General features: G+C 43.8%; 1 protein-coding gene, 1 long non-coding RNA gene and 1 other non-coding gene across 3 annotated transcripts; 2 read left to right on the top strand and 1 right to left on the bottom strand.

Annotated features, from left to right (window-relative positions):
• Window positions 1–5,439: 5,439 nt before the first annotated feature.
• ZBED3 (zinc finger BED-type containing 3) lies at window positions 5,440–17,616 on the top strand. Its single transcript, XM_039245570.1, has 3 exons — window positions 5,440–5,526; window positions 13,646–13,769; window positions 14,706–17,616. The coding sequence occupies exon 3, from the start codon at window positions 14,720–14,722 to the stop codon at window positions 15,425–15,427; it is 708 nt and encodes a 235-aa protein (XP_039101501.1). The 5' UTR covers window positions 5,440–5,526; window positions 13,646–13,769; window positions 14,706–14,719; the 3' UTR covers window positions 15,428–17,616.
• Window positions 9,673–14,768, bottom strand: LOC120240738. The gene is made up of 2 exons (XR_005530710.1): window positions 14,685–14,768; window positions 9,673–10,718 (listed from the first exon to the last, which is right to left on the bottom strand). It is a non-coding gene; the product is annotated as an uncharacterized LOC120240738 (long non-coding RNA).
• On the top strand, window positions 11,348–11,485 carry LOC120240745. Its single transcript, XR_005530715.1, has one exon. It is a non-coding gene; the product is annotated as a small nucleolar RNA SNORA47 (small nucleolar RNA).
• Window positions 17,617–20,964: the final 3,348 nt, after the last annotated feature.

Here is a 20,964-nt window from a genome sequence, read left to right as displayed (position 1 = left end):
TTTTGGTGTGCATTTCTTTCTTACTCCTACTGCTGCCTGGGCCTTGCTTCCTGTGATCACCTCTCAGACCACCTGCATTCAGTTCTTGTCTCAGTCACTGCATTCAGGGGAACCACAGCTAAAAGAGTAGGTCCCAGAGTTGCCTCAGAAAGGAGAAGCTTAGGACCTCCAAACTTCAGCATGGGATTCTGGAACTGGATTATTTACCCTTCTGATGGTACCAAGAACCCTGTTCCTAGCAGTAATGGAGTAATGATAACTCTTGGTGGGCCATAATGGTAGGAAAAAGATTCTCACCTGTAATGGATTACAATAAGGAATAGATGAAAGAGGAAATGTTGGTTTATTTGATACCTTTGACTGATTCTATACAATATAATCCAGAAGCAACTAGCCTAATATACCATTAGAACAGCCTATTAAACTGTCAGCTAAAATGTCATTTGGAGAATAATATCCTATAAGGGTAGGGTGCTGTCCTCTAGGGTAAACTGTATGCATTAAATCAGTGATTTACGGGTCTGTGTTCCCAATAACTAGAATACATGGGTTCTCAACACTGTGTAAGCTTTCAAGCACCACAAAACCTGAAGTCTATTAATATGGGTATTAAAAAGTAGCTAGATGAGAATGAAATCTTGCCACTTGCAACAGCATGGATGGAGCTAGAGAGTATAATGCTAAGTGAAATAAGTCAAAGAAAGACAAATACCATGTGATTTCACTCATATGTGGAATTCAAGAAACAAAACAAATGAACAAAGAAGAGACAAACCCAAAACAGACTCTTAACTATAGAGAACAAACTGATGGTTTCCAGAGGGGAGGTGGGTAGAGGGATGGGTGAAATAGGTGGGGACTAAGAGTGCATTTATCATGATGAGCACTGAATAATGTACAGAATTGTCCAATTGCTGTATTGTACACATGAAACTAATATAACACTATATGTTAACCATACTGGAATTAAATAAGGAAGTACATAAATATTTTTTTAAAGATAGCTAAAATCATACCCTTCTCCCAATTCTCAGCTCTTCAAACTACCTTCCACTCTTCTCTAGATCAGCTAAGCTGTAGGTAGCTACTAACCACTGCTCCCATTTCCCCTAAAACAGTAATTCTGAAAACACTTTTCCAGTCAGTCTTCCCCATCCCATTCCCCATTCCTGCAACTCTGTTCCCCAAGTTCCATGTCTGATTTTTCTTGGCAAACTTTCTTCCTCCCTCCCTTTCTCTCTTTTATTCCCTCCTTTCTTCCTTCCTTTCTGCCTTCTTTACTTCAAATTCTGCCAAGATGCATATAATTAAGAAAAAGACTAAGTAATTCAGGGCATCAGGACAAAAGGAAAATAAAAGATTGGCACAGGAATTGGTAGGTAAGTGTTACAAGTGGAATTGTGTACCATTCCCCCCAGAAAAGGATATGTTGATGTCCTAAGCCCAGGTACCAAACCTAGGGTTATTATTTGGAAATAGGATATTTACAGATGTCATAAAGTTAAGATGAGGTCACGAGAGTAGGGCTTAATCCAATATGACTGGGGTCTTTATAAGAAGAAGGAAACCTGGATACAGACACACAAAGGAGAAGATCATGTGACAAGAGAGGTGGAGACTGGAGTGATACAGCTGCAGGGAAAGCAAGGATGGCTGGTCACCACCACAAGCTAGGAAGAGGCATGGAAGGATTTTCTCTGCTCATTTTACAGGGACCATGGCCTTGCTGACACCTTGATTTTGGACTTATAAGCTTTAGAACTGTGAGAGAATAAATTCCCATTATTTAAGCCAATGAGTTTGTGGTACTTTGTTACAGCAGTGCTAGAAAACTAACGGAGTAGGCATTCCATATTTGACTCTTAGTCTCTTCCTAGCAGCTGAAGCAAGAAAACAGTCTGTTAAATGATTCACAGTGCCCACAGGATTAAAAGGTCCTATTTGTTCAGGGGATGTACAGCTTTTCATGACACTGAGAGATCAGAGAATGGTCTCCTCTACCTCCTACATAAAAAACAAAACAAAACAAAACAAAAAAAAAACTGCTGTGGGAATCAATGGACAACTATAGGGGATGACATCATGACACTACCCCGATAAGAAATTTTATGCAGCTATTTCCTACAAGGTGCACATCAAAATGAATCAGAAATGAAAAAGGAGACATTACTACCAGCCTTCCAGAAATAAAGGTTTAATAAAGGAATACTAGGCACAAGTGTACACCAACACATTAGACACCTTGGATGAAAAGGACAAATTCCTCTAGGAATTTGATAAAACTACAAAACTGACTCAAGAAGGAAGAGACTGAGATGCCTGGGTGGCTCAGTCAGTTGAGGGTCCAACTCTTTATTTTGACTCAGCTCATGATCCCAGGGTAATAGGACTGGGCCCTACATTGGGCTCCATGATGAGCATAAAGCCTGCTAACAATTCTCTCTCTCTTTCCCTCTGCCCCTCTCCCCCACCTGGGCATGCTCTCTCTCTAAAATAAAAGAAAATAAAGAAGGAACAGACGATCTGAATAAATAGACCTATGACAAATGAAATGTATGAATTAGTAATCAAAAAACTATTCACAAAGCACAGGCTCAAGTGGCTTCACTGGTGAATTCTACCAAACATTAAAACACACACACACACACACACACACACACACACACCACCACCACCACCACCAGTTCTTCACAAACTCTTCCAGAAAAGAAGAAGGAATACTTTTCAACTCATTTTATGAGGTCAGTATTACTCTGAAACCAAAACCAGACAAAAACTCCACAAGGAAACTACAGACCAAAAGCACACATAGAATGTACCAAAAGAGTATGGTCCAAGTACAGAGCTCTATAATTTTATGTCTTTGAGGTCATCTCCATAAATAGTTTTCTCACGATGGCTTTTTGTTAAGGTCAGACAGCAGATTTCAAGACTATAATCTTTGGCAAGCATCTGGTAAGTAAATATTTTGTGTTACCAATGATATGCAGGTCTTGATGCTTTGCCAACTTCTAAAGCAAGGGAGAGAAATAAGGTCTTCTGAAGAAAACCAAATGTTATGTATTTATTGTTAAATGGATGATGGGGTGCCTGGGTAGCTCAATCAGTTAAGGATGTGAATCTTGATTTCCGCTCTGGTCATGATCTCACAATCAAGAATTCAAGCCCCACATCAGGCTCTATGCTGTGTCAGTGCACAGCCTGCTTAGAATTCTCTCTCCCTCTCTCTCTACTCCTACCCCACTCATTTCCTCTCTCTCTCTCTCAAAATAAATAAACTTAATAAATGCATGATGAAAGTTAGGGGAACTGCCACTACCAAAACAAGAAGAGTGTTTTTCTTGCTGAAACTTGAACAAGGAATGTGGGGCAAAGAAGAAGAGTTATTAGGTATTGAGATATATCTTATAATTTATTTAAAATTTAATTTAAAACTATAAGAGGTTTTAGATTATAAGAAAGTTTAAGCACTGACTCAAACACAGAAAAGAAAGGCTTTGTTTTTCTGGACTTTGAAAATAAATCCAAAACACATCTTGCTAGGACAACAAACACATAATTTCAGGAGTCCAAATCCTACCTTTTTTCAAGTCTTGGTTAAATGCTGTCAGTTTAAAAAAAAAATGTAGTTGTTCTCAAATTGGTGTGGCACTTGAATGTTTCCTCTTATATAATTTTCCACTTTCTTCTTGGAGTTGCATTTGTCTTACTGTCTTACTGAAGTATACTCTTCCTGAGGGCAGGAATGGTTTCTCAAATCTCCAGACTCCTAGTCAGGTTTAGGATAGTGCTTTGTTCATAACCAGCAATTAGTAAAATCTATTCTATGAACTAATGAAAATAGCATGTACCTCATTACATGGTCAGTCTAAAGCCAAATGGATTTTTAAAGTACTCAAAGTAATAAAGCCTCTTGTTAAAAGGATTGCCAGATACAATAAACTTTAAAATTTTGTTTATGAGGGGCGCCTGGGTGGCTTAGTCGGTTAAGCGTCCGACTTTCGCTTGGGTCATGATCTCGCGGTTCGTGGGTTCGAGCCCCTCGTCGGGCTCTGTGCTGACTGCCAGCTCAGAGCCTGGAGCCTGTTTCAGTCTGTGACTCCCTCTCTCTCTGACCCTCCCCTGCTCACGCTGTCTCTCTCTCTCTCTCTCTCCTAGAAATAAATAAAACATTAAAAAAAAAATTTTGTTTATGAATTGTCATGAATAAGAGATGACTTAACCAGATTCATTTATACTAGTTACTATTCTTTTAATCAGACATCCACAGCATTAAGTGTCCTTCTGAGAAGAAAAACAATAACCTGACAGTTAATCTTCACATTGCAAAATTATCCCTTTTAAGACACCCAACCAGTTTCTTCTGAAACCATTCTTGGAATGGTAAGGAGAAAGTCCATTAATGGGCTTTGAAACTTAGAAAAATTTCTAATTTATAGGAAAACAAGGTTGAAAAAAATTACTTGAACCAAAGCATGTAAAGTGGATTATATTATTGTAACCAAGAATTCCTCTTCCTCCTTTTAAGAGGATTATACAGTCTCTGCCCATTGTCATATAACTTGCAAGGTTTCCTTTTGAGAATGTACTTTCTGGCCCATTGACAACAGGTTTGTCATATGACTTGCTTTGACCAATAAAATGTGAGCTGAATCCAGGTGCCCAGAATGTGAGCTGTTTTAAGTTTTAAGAGCAGCATTTGCAAGTGGTGTATAAGAGCTGATTGTAACATTTCCAGAAATTAGGCAAGTCTCTTGTTAAACTTGTTAAAAGCAGCTTGAAATCAGCCATGGTGGGAGTATTTACAACACGGAAATAGCAAACACTACAAACCAGGACTTCTCTTCCCTCAAAGTTGGTTCCAGCACACGGTGGGTGAGTGTATCCCAAAAAAGTTGGTCTTTCATCCTGGAGCCTGGAGTAAAGGAAACTAGTGGAATAGAGCCAAAGCTGCCTGCAGCAGTTGTAATTTGCTTGAGAAATGAATCTTTGTAATTGTAAATAACTGAGTGGTAGGGGTTGTTATCTCAACATAATCCATGAAAAGACAGCGCTAGCGTTATTAAGTTTCAGAGCACCAATAAGCCCTACCTTTATCTGTCCTGACTCTGGTTCGCTGGTAACAACTTGAACCATGAGACACCTTGAATCTGAAAGGATGCAAACTGCACTCAGACTCAAGACAGGAATCCAGGTCTTGGAAGATTAATGTAAAAGTATAAAATAAAAATTACATTTTTAAAAAGCACTAAACAATTGCAACATTTTTAAACCTTGGCAACCACAAGTCTGTTACTTGTGAACCTGGATGGGGAAGGAGTGATTCCCAACCCTTTCCCCTATAGGTCACACGTTACCATCCCCCCCGTTCACCCCCAGACGCGTGAATTGAACGCTGTGTCTTTAAGGGAGACGCGCGCGGAGGTTTCTGCACAGGACAAAATGTCTGCGAGGATCCTGGAGGGGACCGACGATTCCAGACTCCCAGCCCGCCTTCCGCTCCCGCCACGCTTTGGGGGTGATGGGGTGAGTGTGCGCCGCCACGCATGCTGTGGCGCTCCCGGAGGCTGGGTCTGGTCGCGGCAAGCCCAGGGGCCAGGGTGGGGTGGGGGGGCCGGCGAAAGGAGCGGGGGTGGGGGTGGGGGGACCAGCACAGGCTTTGGGGGCCGCAGGTGAGCCTTCGACCGGCAAGGCAAACGCCACTGTCCGATATTATCACCGGCTGGTTTGTGCAGAGGCTGCCGGACGTGCCCTTCCTTCGCTATGGTCAGGTTATCCCTAGTATAAAAGATGCGTGTGGCCCCAAATTCTGAAGAAAGGCACCGATCAGTTTCTTTCAAGACCTCATTTTTGCTCCTTCTCCACAGTTTCCCTACAAAAAAGTTATTTGGGGATATCGAAAATCGTCTGCCCTCCTTTGGAGTAAAACTGCCTTTTTTGCAGTCACACTTTTAACAGCGCAAGTGGTTGGGAGCCCTGTGGTGTATCTTTATCTGAGACTTTCTCAGTGTCTCTAATTTTAGAGACTAGAAACGGAATGCGAGCCCAATGCTCAAACAATCCCATCCCCCACCTCCATGATACTCAAACAAAAGAATTTTGTCTTCCCTAAGTATACAGGAGCAGTTTGCTGTAAGTGCTTACAGTAGCCAAATGCTCGAAGGTTACCAAGCAAAATTAGTTTTCCTTCCATGAAAGAAAAAAAAATAACCACCATCCGAACTTCTAATTAGCCCAGACTATATGGATATGGTCTTTAAGAGACGCTGTGTAGAAAGAGCTTAATAAATTGACATAATTAGGGTAATTGTTTTATGCACTTTGCATTAATGTATTATTTGTACACCGTTTTTGGCCAAAAATAGTTTGAGGCAAAGGGCAATAAAAAATATTCAATAATGTGTAAAATGGCCAAGAGCCAAAACAAGGTAATTCTCAATGAAAAATTCTTTATGTTGCAAAGGCCTTCAAAGTAGGGCAGTCTTAAATTCTTCTAATTCATATCAAAGGATGCATTTTACAAAACAAAATGGAACAACACCCTTCTTTTCAGGAACAAATGTATTAAAGTAATGTAGGCCTGAAATAAAGGTCCACTTTAGGGTAGAAAATTTCATTTAAAAAAATGCACTAATAGAGAATACATCAGAGCCTTTTAGCTAACGGTAGAGGTATCTAAGAGTTTGGCTTAAGACATGTTGAGAACATCTCTGACTCTCCATATAATTAGCTGTGGGTCCAGTAAATTTTTTTTTTTACAGTCCATGTGTAACCTTTATCTAATATTTTCACACTCACCCTTTCTTGTTTGAGCCAAGTAGCCACACTTTACAGTTTGGAGGCATTTTTACTTGCTTTTTAACTTCATCTAAGTCTTCAGCCTGGTGATTCCAGACTAGTTTTTCTCATTGTCCCTATTTTTTTTTTATAAACAGATTAATTCATGGTAGTAAACTAGTATTTCTACAGAGATGGACAAGTAACAGATGAATGAATTGTGGTTTCCTTGGTATTTGGAAAAACTGTCCAGGCTAATTATTTGTTTTAATTATGTTCTGCTTTGATTAAAGTTACTGGTGAATGAAGTAAATGAAAATGTTTTTACTGTTTCCACACAAGTCTATGTGGATTTCACATTACTGTGAATTTCTTACTAAGATCCAGGCTCAACCTACACATATTTGTTTGTAACCCTGCCAGATTAATCCCTCTGAAGTGATTAGCCTTGGCTGTGGAAGGACAAATACAGCCATAATTCATCTGTTATTCCCTTGTGACTGCCTGGTTCTTTGGTCTTTAGCCTGCCTAATATTTTGTCTGTGTTCAAGTAAGTATAAAATTAAAACATTAACTTGTTGTATAGGATGATTCGTAATGTTACAGGCATGTATTTTATGTATATACACATATTTACACAAATCACTCATCCAGGTTTTCATCTCCCTTATTCTCTATACTGATATTCAGGGAGATCATACTTAAGAATCTTCATTTTAATCTGATAGGTTATTAGAAGACTAGAACTTCAGAGAACTGCAAATAAAACTTCAAATGCAATTTGAAGTAATTCATGTGAATTTATTATCTTCCACAGGCTTTAACTTTCTTATCATCCCTTCCAGATAACGGATACTCAAGTGAAACTCACGATGGGAAAGAGCAGAGGGGTACTATACTACTCTCCCCTCTTCCAGGAAATAACTAAAATCTACTTTTCTTTCAGCTTTTTTCCCCTCTGAAACTGGACTAAAAATTTTCCCGTTAATTTCATGCTAGCTACTTCCATTTAACATCAAGAAATTTTTTTTAGGAGCACCTGGCTGGCTCAGTCAGTAGAGCGCCCAACTCTTGATTTCAGGGTATTGAGTTCAAGACCCATGTTGGGCATGGAACCTACTTTAAAAAAAAAAGACATTTTATTTTAAAATATGAGCTGGGGGTCACCTGGGTGGCTTAGCCGGTTAACTGTCTGACTCTTGATTTTGGCCCAAATCATGATCTCAGGGTTTGTGAGATTGTCAGGCTCTGTGCTGACAGCATGGAGCCTACTTGGCATTCTGTCTCCCTCTCTCTGCCCCTCCCCCACTCATGTTCTTGCTCTCTCTCAAAATAAACATTAAAAAAAAAAATACGAGCTTGGAAGCCTATTTATAAGACTAAAGAACTTGAACTTGGTGAGAGTCAGCATATGTTTTGGGGCCCTGAAGGAGGTGGGGAAGGGAAGAGATGCTGAAGCAGTAATCTCTGCATGAACAGTTGTGGAAAAGGCCTACCCTTTTCCCAGCATGGACACCGTGTGATGGAATTCACCCTCATGAGTGAACACTGCTATGACCTTTACCACCTGTATCAGAATTACTGCTGGAAGGATCTCTCCTCACTAGATGGTGAGCTTCTGGAGGAGATAGACTATGTGGTTCTTGGTATCCTGGGTAGTAAGACCTTGCCTGACCCTGAGCAGGTGCACAATGAGCAACTTGAATGAGAGTGGATGGAGTGAATGGGTGTAAGCAAAATCACATTCACTGGCACCTTTCTTATAATTTAAAAACTGTTAAAGGAAAGGGGTGCCTGGGTGACTCAGTCTGTTGAGCGCCCTACTTTGGCTCAGGTCATGATCTCATGGTTTCTCGGTTCAGGCCACACGTTAGGCTTTGTGCCAACAGCAAGGAGCTTGCTTCGGATTCTCTCTCTCTCTCTCTCTCAAAAATAAACACAAAAACAAAACAAAAAGACCAGCTCCGTCTTTAAAAAAAAAGCTAAGGAAAAATTAAGGGAGTTCTTATTTTTCAGTTTCTTCATAGTAGCTAACCATATAGTTAATAGGTGTGTGTGTTTTGTTGGGTACTTGGTAAGGAAGAAATGCATATCAAAGGACTCCAGGTAACCAGACCTCCTCATGTTTTTCCCCCTATTATTTTCTCCCTGAGAGGTTAGCAACCTAATTTGCATGCAGGTCAATTTAGGATATGAAAATAAATTTCGTTGGGGAGAGAAGGTGGATCTCTGATTCTGTTTTTTATATTGAGAAATCCTCACGAGAATTCTTCCAACTTAAACTACCTATTGTACTGAATAATAGAACGTCAGAGAGAAATAATACCGCCTTTAGCTACTAAGATCTTAATTTGGGCATGTTTGAGCAGTAAATGCTGGTAGCTTCTTTTTGTTCATGCCTTGAATTTATGAGATAGCAGTGGAGAGTCCAATAGTGAGATCGTTTGCATTATTTGATTTCAACCACCAGTTTAGAGGCAGATCATCTTATCATTTCCCTTGACAGATGGGGAGATTGGGACGTGGTGAGCTGGGTCTAAGAAAAGTCAAGACAGGTTAATTACATTGAATGCAGCGTCCCTGCAGTGCTTGCCTGTACCAGGGAGATGAGTGAGGTGGGCAGCTCTCCATGGCACCTCCATCTCCTGTGGACACAGACTCTCCTTCTGCGCAGGCAGGGTACAGCAAACCACCTGACACTGGGCAACTCTCCACACTGGGTTCCCTCCATGGCCAGATGGCAGCACACTATGCCCCATATGACTGTCCCCTCCAGTCTCCATAGTCAAGGTTGCTTAGCCCAGCCTGAGCTCACATACCTGAGGACTGTTTCATTAAATTATTTTGTATTTATGCTGTCACGAGCACTCTATGAAGGCATGTACACAAGTCGTATCTTCCCACAATGCTAGCTTTATTTATTTAATCATAAAGCAAGGTTAACATAATTGTAAAGCAGATTCAGAATTCCAAATTCAAAGACATTCCAACACGCATTTAACTTGGTGTCGTACATGACACACAAAACAAAAAAGATACAGTAAGGGGTAAGTTAATGAATGAAAGCAAAGTCCGTACATGAGCACACAGTTGCGATGAGGCCTTGACCAGTGTGGATCCACTCTGAGCTTCCTGCTTACTGTGTTCAAGCAGTGAAGGATCTCTGTCACTTTCGGAGATGAAACAGGCAGAGCCTTCGGTGGCAGTTGCCTGATGCAGTGAGACATGGAAGGGTCAGCGTCTAGAGAATCCGGGGGTTTGCTATGAAAATCTTCCCATTTTAAAGGAGTTTGATCAGTCTAGCCCTTTCAGACTTCTTCTGGGTCTAATGATTATCAATTCTCAGTTCTTCCAGGCTCTCTTGGCTTTGCTGGTTATCAGTTCTGGGTACCCCCAGGCTGTTAACAGTTCTAGCAGTATCTGTTCTCAGCTCTTCACCCTTGTCTGCTTTCCTGATTCATTACATCCTTGCCTCACATGAGTGACTCCATCTTGCTCCCCACATATGTGTAGATGCTGTGGTATACATAATCTACCTAAATGTGTCCACAGATGCACATGCTTTCCTAGTCCCTTATTTCTCTTTTGTGTTGACTGCTTCCCTTTCTCCTTTCACACTAGCTGCCACACCCTCAACCGTCCCTTAACCAACAGTGTATCTCCTTCCTTATTTTTCTTCAGATATACATAAAATCTTTATATACCTGACACAGATCTATATATTATTTAATAATAATGATATCCTTTATATATACTTTTCTTCATCTAGCTTTTCTCCCTGAAGAGTTCCAACAGAAATCGCTTTAGGTCTTCTAGCAGAATTCCATTCCATCCTTTGAATGGCTGCACAGTATTCCCTGGTGTGAACACCCATTGTTTACTCTGCATTCTCCAGCCGGCAGGCGTTCCATGTTTCCAATTTTTTGCCATTCCAAATAATACTGTAATATCCGAATACATTACTTTACATATTAGTACTTTCAGTTCTACAGAACAGATTTCCAGGAGTGGGATCCCTGATTACGTCTATTTTTAACTAATAGAAATTGCCAGACTGCTTTCCTAAAAGCCTTCACATCTCCACTAGTAATGCATAAATGTACTCTTTTCTTGGCCTCCCTTCTAGCTTTAACCGACAGACCTCTTCATTTCTGTTAGTGCGATGGATGTAAAATGAGACCTTATTGTGACTTTAACAGCACTTCTCTGAATAGAAGTGACGTGCATCTTTTCACAAATTTCTTGGCCATCTGATTCTCTTCTTAGGTCATTTGCCTACTCATATTTCTTGCCCATTTTTCTCTTAGGTTATATGTCTTTTTCTTGACAGTATGTAAGAGCTCTTTGTGTATTAGGGTTGTAACTGAAGATACTAAGGCTTCTCTTCCAAGCCAAGATGGTTGGCTAGGAGGCTTCCCTCCCTCTGCACTGCAGGGAAAGGTGAAACAAGCTGAGGGGTTGTTTAGCAGAACCAGGAAGGCTGTTATGACTTGTGGCCACAGACCGCTAGTCACTGTTTAGATACTTAGTCTGAACAGAAGACTGTATTGAGGCAGAATGTAGCTGTATGCGGAGGACTGAGAAGGTGAGGCAGTTCAGTACTGTGCTGCCTTCCACCGGTTAAGACCTCCGAGAGCGAAGGCCTGCCAAGGCAGAGGATGTCCCTCTGCTGCCCTTGGAGGGGCAGCGCTGTGCTGGCCGACATTTATGGTGCTGCTTGTCCCTGGCTCAGATGAGGCAATCCGCTAAGTCTAAAGGATTAAGACATCAGAATCAGTGCTTCTCACTCTTGTTTCCACCTTCACTCTTATAACAGATGGCATTCATGTAGGTGGCACTCCTCTGGGCACCCCAGATTTTGAAGAAACTCAGAGGCATCTTGTAGGGAGGTAAAGCATGACTAACTGGTCACCTCTGGCACTTTTAGGGTCACATCAGTAATGATCAGTCTCAGACTCTGGCACAGGTAAGACAGTCTACAGCTTATGTATAGTTTTCAGCCCCCAGCTCAAGAAAGCATATCAGAATTCAAAACGATAGTCTTGATATTCTACAATACCTTTAAATCTTTTTTAATTTATTAAAAAGACAAGGATTCATAATACTATCCTCTCCACTTTTGTGTATGTCTAGTAATAAAAAAAAAAAAAGGAACTCTGAAAAGAACAGATTCCAATGTAGAGGAAATGGAATTTTTAAAAAAAAAATTTTTTAGGTAAATTTGGGTCACAAAAACAATTTCTAATACTAAAATCTGGTCTGTTTACTAACCATAGTGTTACATAACCATAATGTTCACTAAGCATAACGAAAATTATTCTCGAAGGTGGTCTGTCCCTCCCCTCCTCATCCTATTACTCCCCTTTTGTGAACCTCAGGGATTTAGTAAATCTCTTGGAAGAAGTCTTGCCTTTAATTTTTAAAGACTTTTTATAGTAATTGGCCTTCATGAGTAACCATATTCAAATCAATGCCTGTTGTATCAGAAGGTATGTAAATAGCTATGTCTATTGTTAGAAGAGGCCTGGTACTTGTCTTGATGATTCTGGTAAATTCGTTCTTTTTTAAAAATACAAGCGATATATTAAAGGTTGTGCCTGAGCCTGATTAGACTAGCTTGGTGGGGAAAAAATGAGGCTTAGAAAACTGTAATAGATCTGTAACGAATCTTAGCAATTGAAATAGAAGCTTACACGGAGCACTACTGCTATTACAGCAACTTATTTTTCCTGTTCCCAACTATGCCTTCCCTCATTCCCAGTTAAGTTTAACCAGAGATATCCTGGAACTGTGTCATCTCCACTGCTGCTGGTTCAAACCCTGACAGTATGAGTAGCCACTGGCTGTCTCACAGTGCATCTTGACCTTGATATTCCCCCTGAAATAAGTTCTCAGACCAGCTCCAAGTCTTCCACATGTTCTCTTATTATTTTTAAGTTTTCAAAACAAATTTGTTTAGAATCACACATTTGGTCCTTTGTGAAGTCACTTCCTGAAAAACCGACTTCACCTTTTCTACCCCCCTGCCTTGTTTGATAGGTTATTGCTGTGATAAACTGTTTTTTTTTTTTTAATGTTTTATTTATTTCTAGGAGAGAGAGAGACAGCATGAGCAGGGAAGGGTTAGAGAGAGAGGGAGACACAGAAACTGAAGCAGGCTCCAGGCTCTGAGCTGACAGTCAGCACAGAGCCCGACGCGGGGCTCGAACCCATGAACTGGGAGATCATGACCTAAGGGAAAGTCGGACGCTTAACCGACTAAGCCACCCAGGCGCCCCTGTGATAAACTGTTTTTAACAGAAAAGACTTTGCAGTGACAGTCACTGGGTTGTGTCTGGATCCTTTTTTTTTTTTAATGTTTTATTTAATTTTAGGAGAGAGAGAGAGACAGCTTGAGCAGGGGAGGGTCAGAGAGAGAGGGAGTCACAGTCTGAAACAGGCTCCAGGCTTTGAGCTGGCAGTCAGCACAGAGCCCGACGCGGGGCTCGAACCCACGAACCGCGAGATCATGACCTAAGCGAAAGTCAGACGCTTAACCGACTAAGCCACCCAGGCACCCCATGTGTCTGGATCCTTTTAACAACATATTTGTTGGACAGAGCAAGAAGTTATTACTTTTCTTTATTTTCTTCCTTCATTACAAGTATTGATCAAGCTTTCCATCTTTTAAATATACAGAGGGGAACACGGCATTGAGAAGAGCAATAAAGAAAACAAATTCTGTTCTGTAACTGGAGCACCTGTCACAGGGTCAGAAGAAAATGAACACTCCAACACGGTGCTAGCCAGCATTTCTGGTATCTGTGTTTAGGGGGCAGTTTGATGAATTTCTTTTTACTCACTGCCTGTCCTCTGAATTTACTCCTAGCACTGCTGATGGCTCTTCAGAACTCAGGATTCATGCTGCAGTGTGTCTCACTGAGAACTTACCATGAGGCAATGACAGGGACCCCCCAAGGCCCACAGGACATGGCCTAATATCTAATTTAAAGGTAACAATTTAGCAAATTGCTTTGTATCTTTGTTTTCCTAAAGACATATATTTTTAAAACTAAAGTTTTAGTGGTTTTTAGTGCTGCCATTTTCCTCATAAGCATATTGTTTTTAAATCCACAGAACAAAGGCTTATTTTGATAAAAGTGCCCTCATTTAGAGGTTTTTAAAAGGCTGTCCAACTGGCACTTTCACCCCTAAAGTTTAAGAAACACACTTTTCATTTCCAAAGCCTTCTTTTCAGCTAATTTCTACAGTTTGTTCCCTAACACTAAGAGAAGTAAACGAAAGGAAGCCTTGCTCTTATTCTGAAAAGACAGTAACTTTTTAAAAGAGAGAAAGGGGGGCACCTGGGTGGCTCAGTCAGTTAAGCCTGTGACTTCGGCTCAGGTCATGATCTCATGGTTTGTGAGTTCGAGCCCCATGTGGGACTCTGTGCTGACGGCTCAGAGCCTGGAGCCTGCTTCAGATTCTGTGTCTCTCTCTGCCCCTCCCCATTCACGCTCTGTCTCTCAAAAATAAATAAAAATATTTTTATAAAAAACAGAGACCAAAGGAGACTAGTTAAAACTCATACAGACAACAGCACTTATTTAGCTGGTTTTTCCCACTGAAGAAGCCTGGCTTCCCAGTTTTTAGTGTAAATACCTGCTGGCTGCAGACCCACGTGATTCCGAAGAGCGTTCCTAGTTAAGGGAAGCAGGGCGGGACACGTTGAACATTTTCTGAGGAATAAACAGTTAACACTGAAAAAGAACCCCGGGTGCTACCTGAACGGACCGGACCGCAGGGTTTTCATCTGGAACGAAAAGGGAGCCAGGTTTCCTCCTCGGCAGTGGCTGGTCACACGGGGGGTGGGAGGGGGGTGTGTGGGGTGTGTGTGTGGGGGGGGGTAGTCTGGTGGCTGGCCTTACCGGTTTCTCCCTGGAACGCAGACGCCGCGGAGAGAATGAGGAGTGACGAGCCGACGACGCCCATGGAAGACAGCTGCGGGGCCGACGGCGCCGCGGCGCAGGGCGGCCCGTGTCCCGGCCTGGCTCCCGCCCCTCCCGGCCGCCTGGGGGCGCCATACTGCGAGGCCTGGGGGTATTTTCACCTGGCCCCCGCGCGCCCGGGCCACGCGGCGGGCCAGTGGGCCACCTGCCGGCTGTGCGGAGAGCAGGTGAGCCGCGGCCCGGGCTTCCACGCGGGCACGCCGGCGCTGTGGAGGCACCTCAAGAGCGCGCATCGACGGGAGCTGGAGAAGAGCTCCGCGCGCAACTCGCCGTCCGCCGCCCCGGGACTGCCGGTGCCGCCGCCGCCGCCGCCGCCTCCCGGGCTCCCCGCCGCGGCCGACGGCGACTGGGCGCGCCTGCTGGAGCAGATGGGCGCGCTCGCCGTGCGCTGCAGCCTGCGCGAGCGCGAGCTGGCGCGGCGCGAGGCGGCGGTGGAGCAGGGCGAGCGCGCCCTGGAGCGGAGGCGCAGGGCCCTGCAGGAGGAGGAGCGCGCGGCGGCCCGGGCGCGGCGGGAGCTGCAGGCCCAGAGGGAGGCGCTGCAGGAGCGGCTGCGGGAAGTTAGCCGCCGCGAAGGCGCCCTGGCCTCTACCCCGGTGCAGACTCCGCTCAAGCAAGAGCCCTTGGGGGAGAGGGACGGCTACATAATTACCAAGGTCCTGTAGGTGTGGGCCGCTTTCACGCCCAACCCCGCCCGTGCCAGCGCTACTCCAGGGGTGGTGCGCGGATCAGCCTCATCCGGGAGCTGAGTCGCAGGCGCGCCAAGATCTCCAAATGTGGACCCTCGAGAAGCACTTAGGCAACCAGAGCAGAACCAAAAATCACTTAATGCGCTGTGTCCTCCCCGCCCCGCGGCAGGGTGCCTGGGAGCACAAGCTCCAGGCCTGGCCTCCTTTGCTGTCGGGCTTCGGTGCAGGAGGTGGTTTTCCTCCGACTGCTTTTGGAAGGACGGCTCCATCCCACATTGTCCGGAGTCCTTTAATTTCCCTATGTACCAAAGACTATCACACCACGTGGCTGTACACCCGCCAGGGCACCCCAGGGTGGAGGGGGCATGGAAATGAGGATCGGGCGTTTTATCCCAGAAGAGTTTTATTCATTTCCTAACCAATAAATCTTTGGCGAGTTGGCTTTCCGCCACGAAGTTCTGAAAAGGGGGTCATTTAGCTTCCACAACTGCTCTTTTACCCTGTCATCCTAAGTGCCTCATCAGAGCAGTCTGGGAGAACCCCTGTTTACTCCCCAGCTTGAAGACAGCACCAAGCGCTCCCTGCCTCACCCCAGCTGTTTCCTTTCCGTTTCAGACCCAGTGGCAGCTGTGGTGAGTTTCTGCCTCACACTTCTTACTAGCAAAACATGACCCCCCTCCCTTGTTAGGAGGGGAGCTTGGTTCCCCACATGACAGCCCTCACTTCTGGCCACAGGAGAAGACGTCTCTCCCTTCTGTGGTCACCTCCACCTCTTCCTGTTTTCATCCATTCGAATGCTCTTCCACCTTTACTGGACCTTTGCTCCATTACGGTTTCTCCTTTCCCTTGACTCATCCCCTCCCTTCCCCAGACTACTCTTGCTCCTCAGCAGCACCCAGGCTCCCCTTGGACTAAAAAGATAAAAGACTCGCCCAGCTTGGCTGCCCCCAGCTTAACTGTCCAAGAGGGGCCCAGTTATCCTTGCTGCCTGTACTTCCTCCCCATAGTTCAGCCCTTTACTAGAGGTCAGCTTCCCATTCTACGCTGGACCCTTAAGCTGAATATGATTTATTTTCAGCCTTCATCTTGCTAGTACAATGAACACCCGCATATACCCTCCACCTAGACTGAACACTTATTAACATTTTGCCTTATTTTTTCTGCCCTCTACCCAAACATATATGGCATTTCATCCTGAAGTATTTTGGCCTATTTATCCTAATAGCCTCTAAAATATCCCCATTATCTCAAATTGTATCTTTCCTAAAAAACAGGGTCCAATCAAGGTTCATACATTACTTTTTGATTATAACTTTAGTCTCTTTTGGTCTAGAATAGCTCATTTATTTTTTTCCATGACACTTTTTGAGAGTCCCAGCCCTCTGTCTTAATATAAGGTCCTTTATTCTGGGTTTGTCTGATTGTTTCCTTAAGCCGATTTATGTGCTCATTCTTGGCTTATGTGTCTCTGTGCCAGTGACTCCTGACTACCTCCAGCCTCCCATTTTCTTCCCAAGTTCTGTCCTACGTGTCCAGTCCCTGCTGCGTGTCTTCACCCATCCTTGTATAGCCTGCCACTGCAGATGGAAAGGGCAAATCTATTCAGTTCCACACGCCCACCCCTCACCCAATAATATTTATGGGGCTCTGAAACTGTGTTAGGCATATACTGCACACTGTACATGTATCATTTGACTTTATTCTCATAACAGCTCCTTGAGGAAGTATTAATACCGTGCCCATTTACAGCCAAGGAAACGGAGATAGAGAGGGGTTAAGTAGCTTGTACAAGATCATGCTGGTTAGTAGCACTGAGATCCAAATCCAGTCTCTACCTTCCTGGCTGCTGTACTATCTCCCTTGCTAGTCACTGAGCCGACACCAGCTTCCTCCCTAACTCTAATTCCAGGTAATACTGTCAGTGACATTACCATGTGCTGAGCATTCACCATATGCCAGAGCTGTGCCAAATGCTTTACAGGAATAAGTGCATGGGAAGCAACCCCATGACATCATTATTCTCATGCCCATTTGGCAGAGGAAAAGACAAGCTCAGGGAACTAAGTAACGGTGAGGAAGAGTGGGATTTGAATTCATCTCACTGAGGGACACCTGGGTGGCACAGTGGGTTGAGCATCCGACTCTTGATTTGGGCTCAGGTCATGAACCCAGGGTTGTGGGATCTGTGTTGGGCTCTCTGCTGAGCATGGAGCCTGCTTAGGAGTCTCTCTCCACCTCCCTGCCCCTCTCCCCCACTCACACACTCACTCTCTCTAAAAGAAAAAAAGATAATGAATTTATCTCACTTAATCCTGGGCCCCTAATCTAATGAGTCTATTTCTATAAAGTGTCACACCTGCCTTCCCCTGATGCCATCTGCCAAAATTCAGGCCTCGTTTACCATTCATCTGGGGTTCAGCTTCCCATCCTTGTCTTCCCAAGCTGTCCCCTTCATAACACTCAGCTTGGCCAAAGAACTGTTCTAAGCCAACACTGATTATATAAAATTCCTGCTCAAACCCCCCCACCCCCACCCCATCACCCATCTCTAAGCTTCAACTCTGTGGCCTGACATTCAAGTGCCCCCACGCTGGTGCTAGTCTTATCTGTCCCTTCCGCTATATGTACTGTATGCTCCAGCCAAACTGGACTCTGTTCCTGGACATGCCCTGGTCTTATGGCTTTCCCTCCACTTAAAATACCCCTTTAATCTCTGAGTATAAAAAATCCCACCCATTTCAAAGACCATGCTCAAATCTGACTGCCTGCATGAAGCTTTCCTTGATTCCTAATTTAGAGATGATTCTTTACTTCCCTGGACTCGTGGCATTTTATATGTAAGTGTCCATTATTGGGCTGTTTGGTTTGAATCCAATCAATTGTACTAGTCTGTCATTATCAGGAATGTTTTTCTTAAAACACTTTTTTTCATTACACAAGTAATACAAACACAGTGCACCAATCTAGGAAGAAATCAGAAAGCAACAATCCCCCGGGGCACCTGAGTGGCTCAGTCAGTTAAGCGTCCCAACTTCAGCTCAGGACATGATCTCAGTCTGTGGGTTCAAGCCCTGCAACAGGCTCTGTGCTGACCGCTCAGAGCCTGGAGCCTGCTTTGGATTCTGTGTCTCCCTCTCTCTCTGCCCCTTCCCAGCTCATGCTCTGTCTCTCTCTCTCTCTCTCTCTCTCTCTCTCTCTCTGTCTCTCTTCTTCAAAAATAAACATTTAAAAAATTTAAAAAAACAATCCCCCAAAGTCTTGTCATCTTAGTAAAACTGCCATAAATCTTTTAATGTATTTTATTCTTTTGTCTTTCATCATTCTAATAATAGTATGTTATTTCTATTAAGTACTGAAATTTAACTTCTTCACGTGAATTTAAAAGTTGGGCTATATGATGTGAATTTGAATTTTTTAGAAGGAAAAAGGAACTTCTATTAATGTTACTCCTCTATTCTGCCAACTGTTAGAACCATTAATGCCAGCGAAGACTGAGTTTTAGAATTTTATCTGCTCCTTCAGGAAAAGATGACTAATGGCAGCAGCAGTAGCCTCTGTTCAGGGGACAGAGGGAACAATATCAGGAGCCTGCTAACTTAGTGCTGGTTGTGGGAGTAAAAGGGAGAGAATTTACTTTCTCTTTTATATATTTCTGCATTGTTGTACTGTTTTTTATACCAAGCATGAATTACTTTTATAATCAAAAATAAAATGATTTACATCTCTCAAATGAGAACTCCTGACCTTCAGCATTCCACTTCCTTAGTTAAAATAAACAAAACCTCCAACACAAGAACTGATGTAATCCCCACTTTTAAAATGTAGCCCTTTTCCAGTCTAATGCTATCATCTGACAGAGGAGAAAAAAAAGCCCCAGAGTGGCTTGTCCACACCCAGGAGATGGTGGCTATGATGGTTCACCTGACTCCAACCTCTATAGATAACTGTGCCTCTTTGGCCTTGGGGACTTCTGCTGGCTCGTCCGGCAAAGCAGGAGGGCTGTCAGGACTTGTAAGCCTTCAGTGGCCTCTCTGCCTGTGACAGCTCAAAGGCAGTTGTCATTGCTGACGGGTGACAGTACAGGAGGGTTATGACTGTGACACAGTCGGCTCACAGAGTTATTGCAATGGGTAATCGCGACACACCTTGCCTATACTCAGAAGCAGGGCTTCTCTGACTTACGTGACTGAGCTTACTAAGAGCGCCACCCAGGTGCTGCCTTTGAGTGCGGTGCACACAGGGGTGAGGTGGGTGGCTGGAATGGGGGTGCGGAATGCCCTGAACCCCTGCCATGATGTAGAGTGCTCAGTCACTTCCTTAAGTTAATCTCTGGCAGGGAGGAGGGGCAGGCAAAGCAGAGTACTAACAACCAGGGCTGAAACAGCTGGGGCCCTTTACACATCCTGGGAGCTGGAGAAGGGAAGGGCTTGGCTTGGTTTGAGCTGCGTTTCGATTTTAAATGACCTTCCATGTCTTAACATCTTGGAAGGGATTCATAAAGACTGGGCTTTTATTTTGCTGCCACTCATCAGGGAACTACTGCATTTCTAAAGGTTTCTTACTTTTCCAGAACCTGAATCTGTTTCTTTGAAAGATCAATGAGATTATCATTAAGGTCCTCTTTGGCTGTTAACATGGTAGGATTCCATGAAATACAGTTAAACATCAATTGACCTTTGAGTCAATGAGTCATTCTGTTTCCTTGGATTTTCTTGTTAACTGCAAATTTAGAAGTAAATGTTGAAAAGCGACACGCTTATTGAAAAAAATACTAGTGGTGGATCAGACTTCTTCCACAGTACTGAGGTACAACTTTATCATTCACTCCCCAGAACTGAAAACGCGTACAGCAGTAATGCCTACGTTCTCTCGTACCCACTCGTTTTGTCCTCACCACACCCTGCAGGCGGGGCAGGTTTAACTGCCCATATGTTACAAATGAGGCCACATACTTCAAAAAGGTGAAGTGGTCTTTCAGCTGGTCACTTCACCTTGTTGAAGCGTGTGGCCTCACACCACAGTTTGGAGGCTGGGACTCAGTCCATGGATCCCGGCCATACCTGGGGCCAGAGCTGCACTTCCTTCCAGACCTCCCTTCTGCTCCACCTCCTCACCAGTGCTATCCTGGCCAGACCGCCTACAGACACTTGGGTTGATGTTGGCTCCTCTCCACCCACAAGCTCTTGTGCTGATGTTAAGGCAGGCAGGCCTAAAGCAAGTGAGGTTGGCCTTTGTATTAGTTTCCTACTACAGCTATAATAAATTACCACAAACCCAGTGGCTAAAAACAACACAGGTTATCTTATAATTGCAGGTCAGAAGTCTGAGGTGGCCTCAATGTCAGGAAGCCTGTGTTCCTTTCTAGAGGCCCTGGGCGAGAATGTCACCTTTTCTAGCTTTTAGAGGCTGCCCACATTCCTTGGCTTGTGGCCCCTTCTATTTTCAATGTCAGCAAGGGCCAATCTTTCTCAGATTGCATCACTCTGTTACCCTCTTCCATATTTAATGTACTC

This window comes from Hyaena hyaena, unplaced genomic scaffold, assembly GCF_003009895.1.
Source record: "Hyaena hyaena isolate Hyena2069 unplaced genomic scaffold, ASM300989v1 scaffold_260, whole genome shotgun sequence".
Taxonomy (NCBI): Eukaryota; Metazoa; Chordata; class Mammalia; order Carnivora; family Hyaenidae; genus Hyaena; species Hyaena hyaena.
The sequence above is the reverse complement of the archived record's forward strand: the minus strand, read 5'-3'. Positions and strand labels throughout refer to the sequence as shown.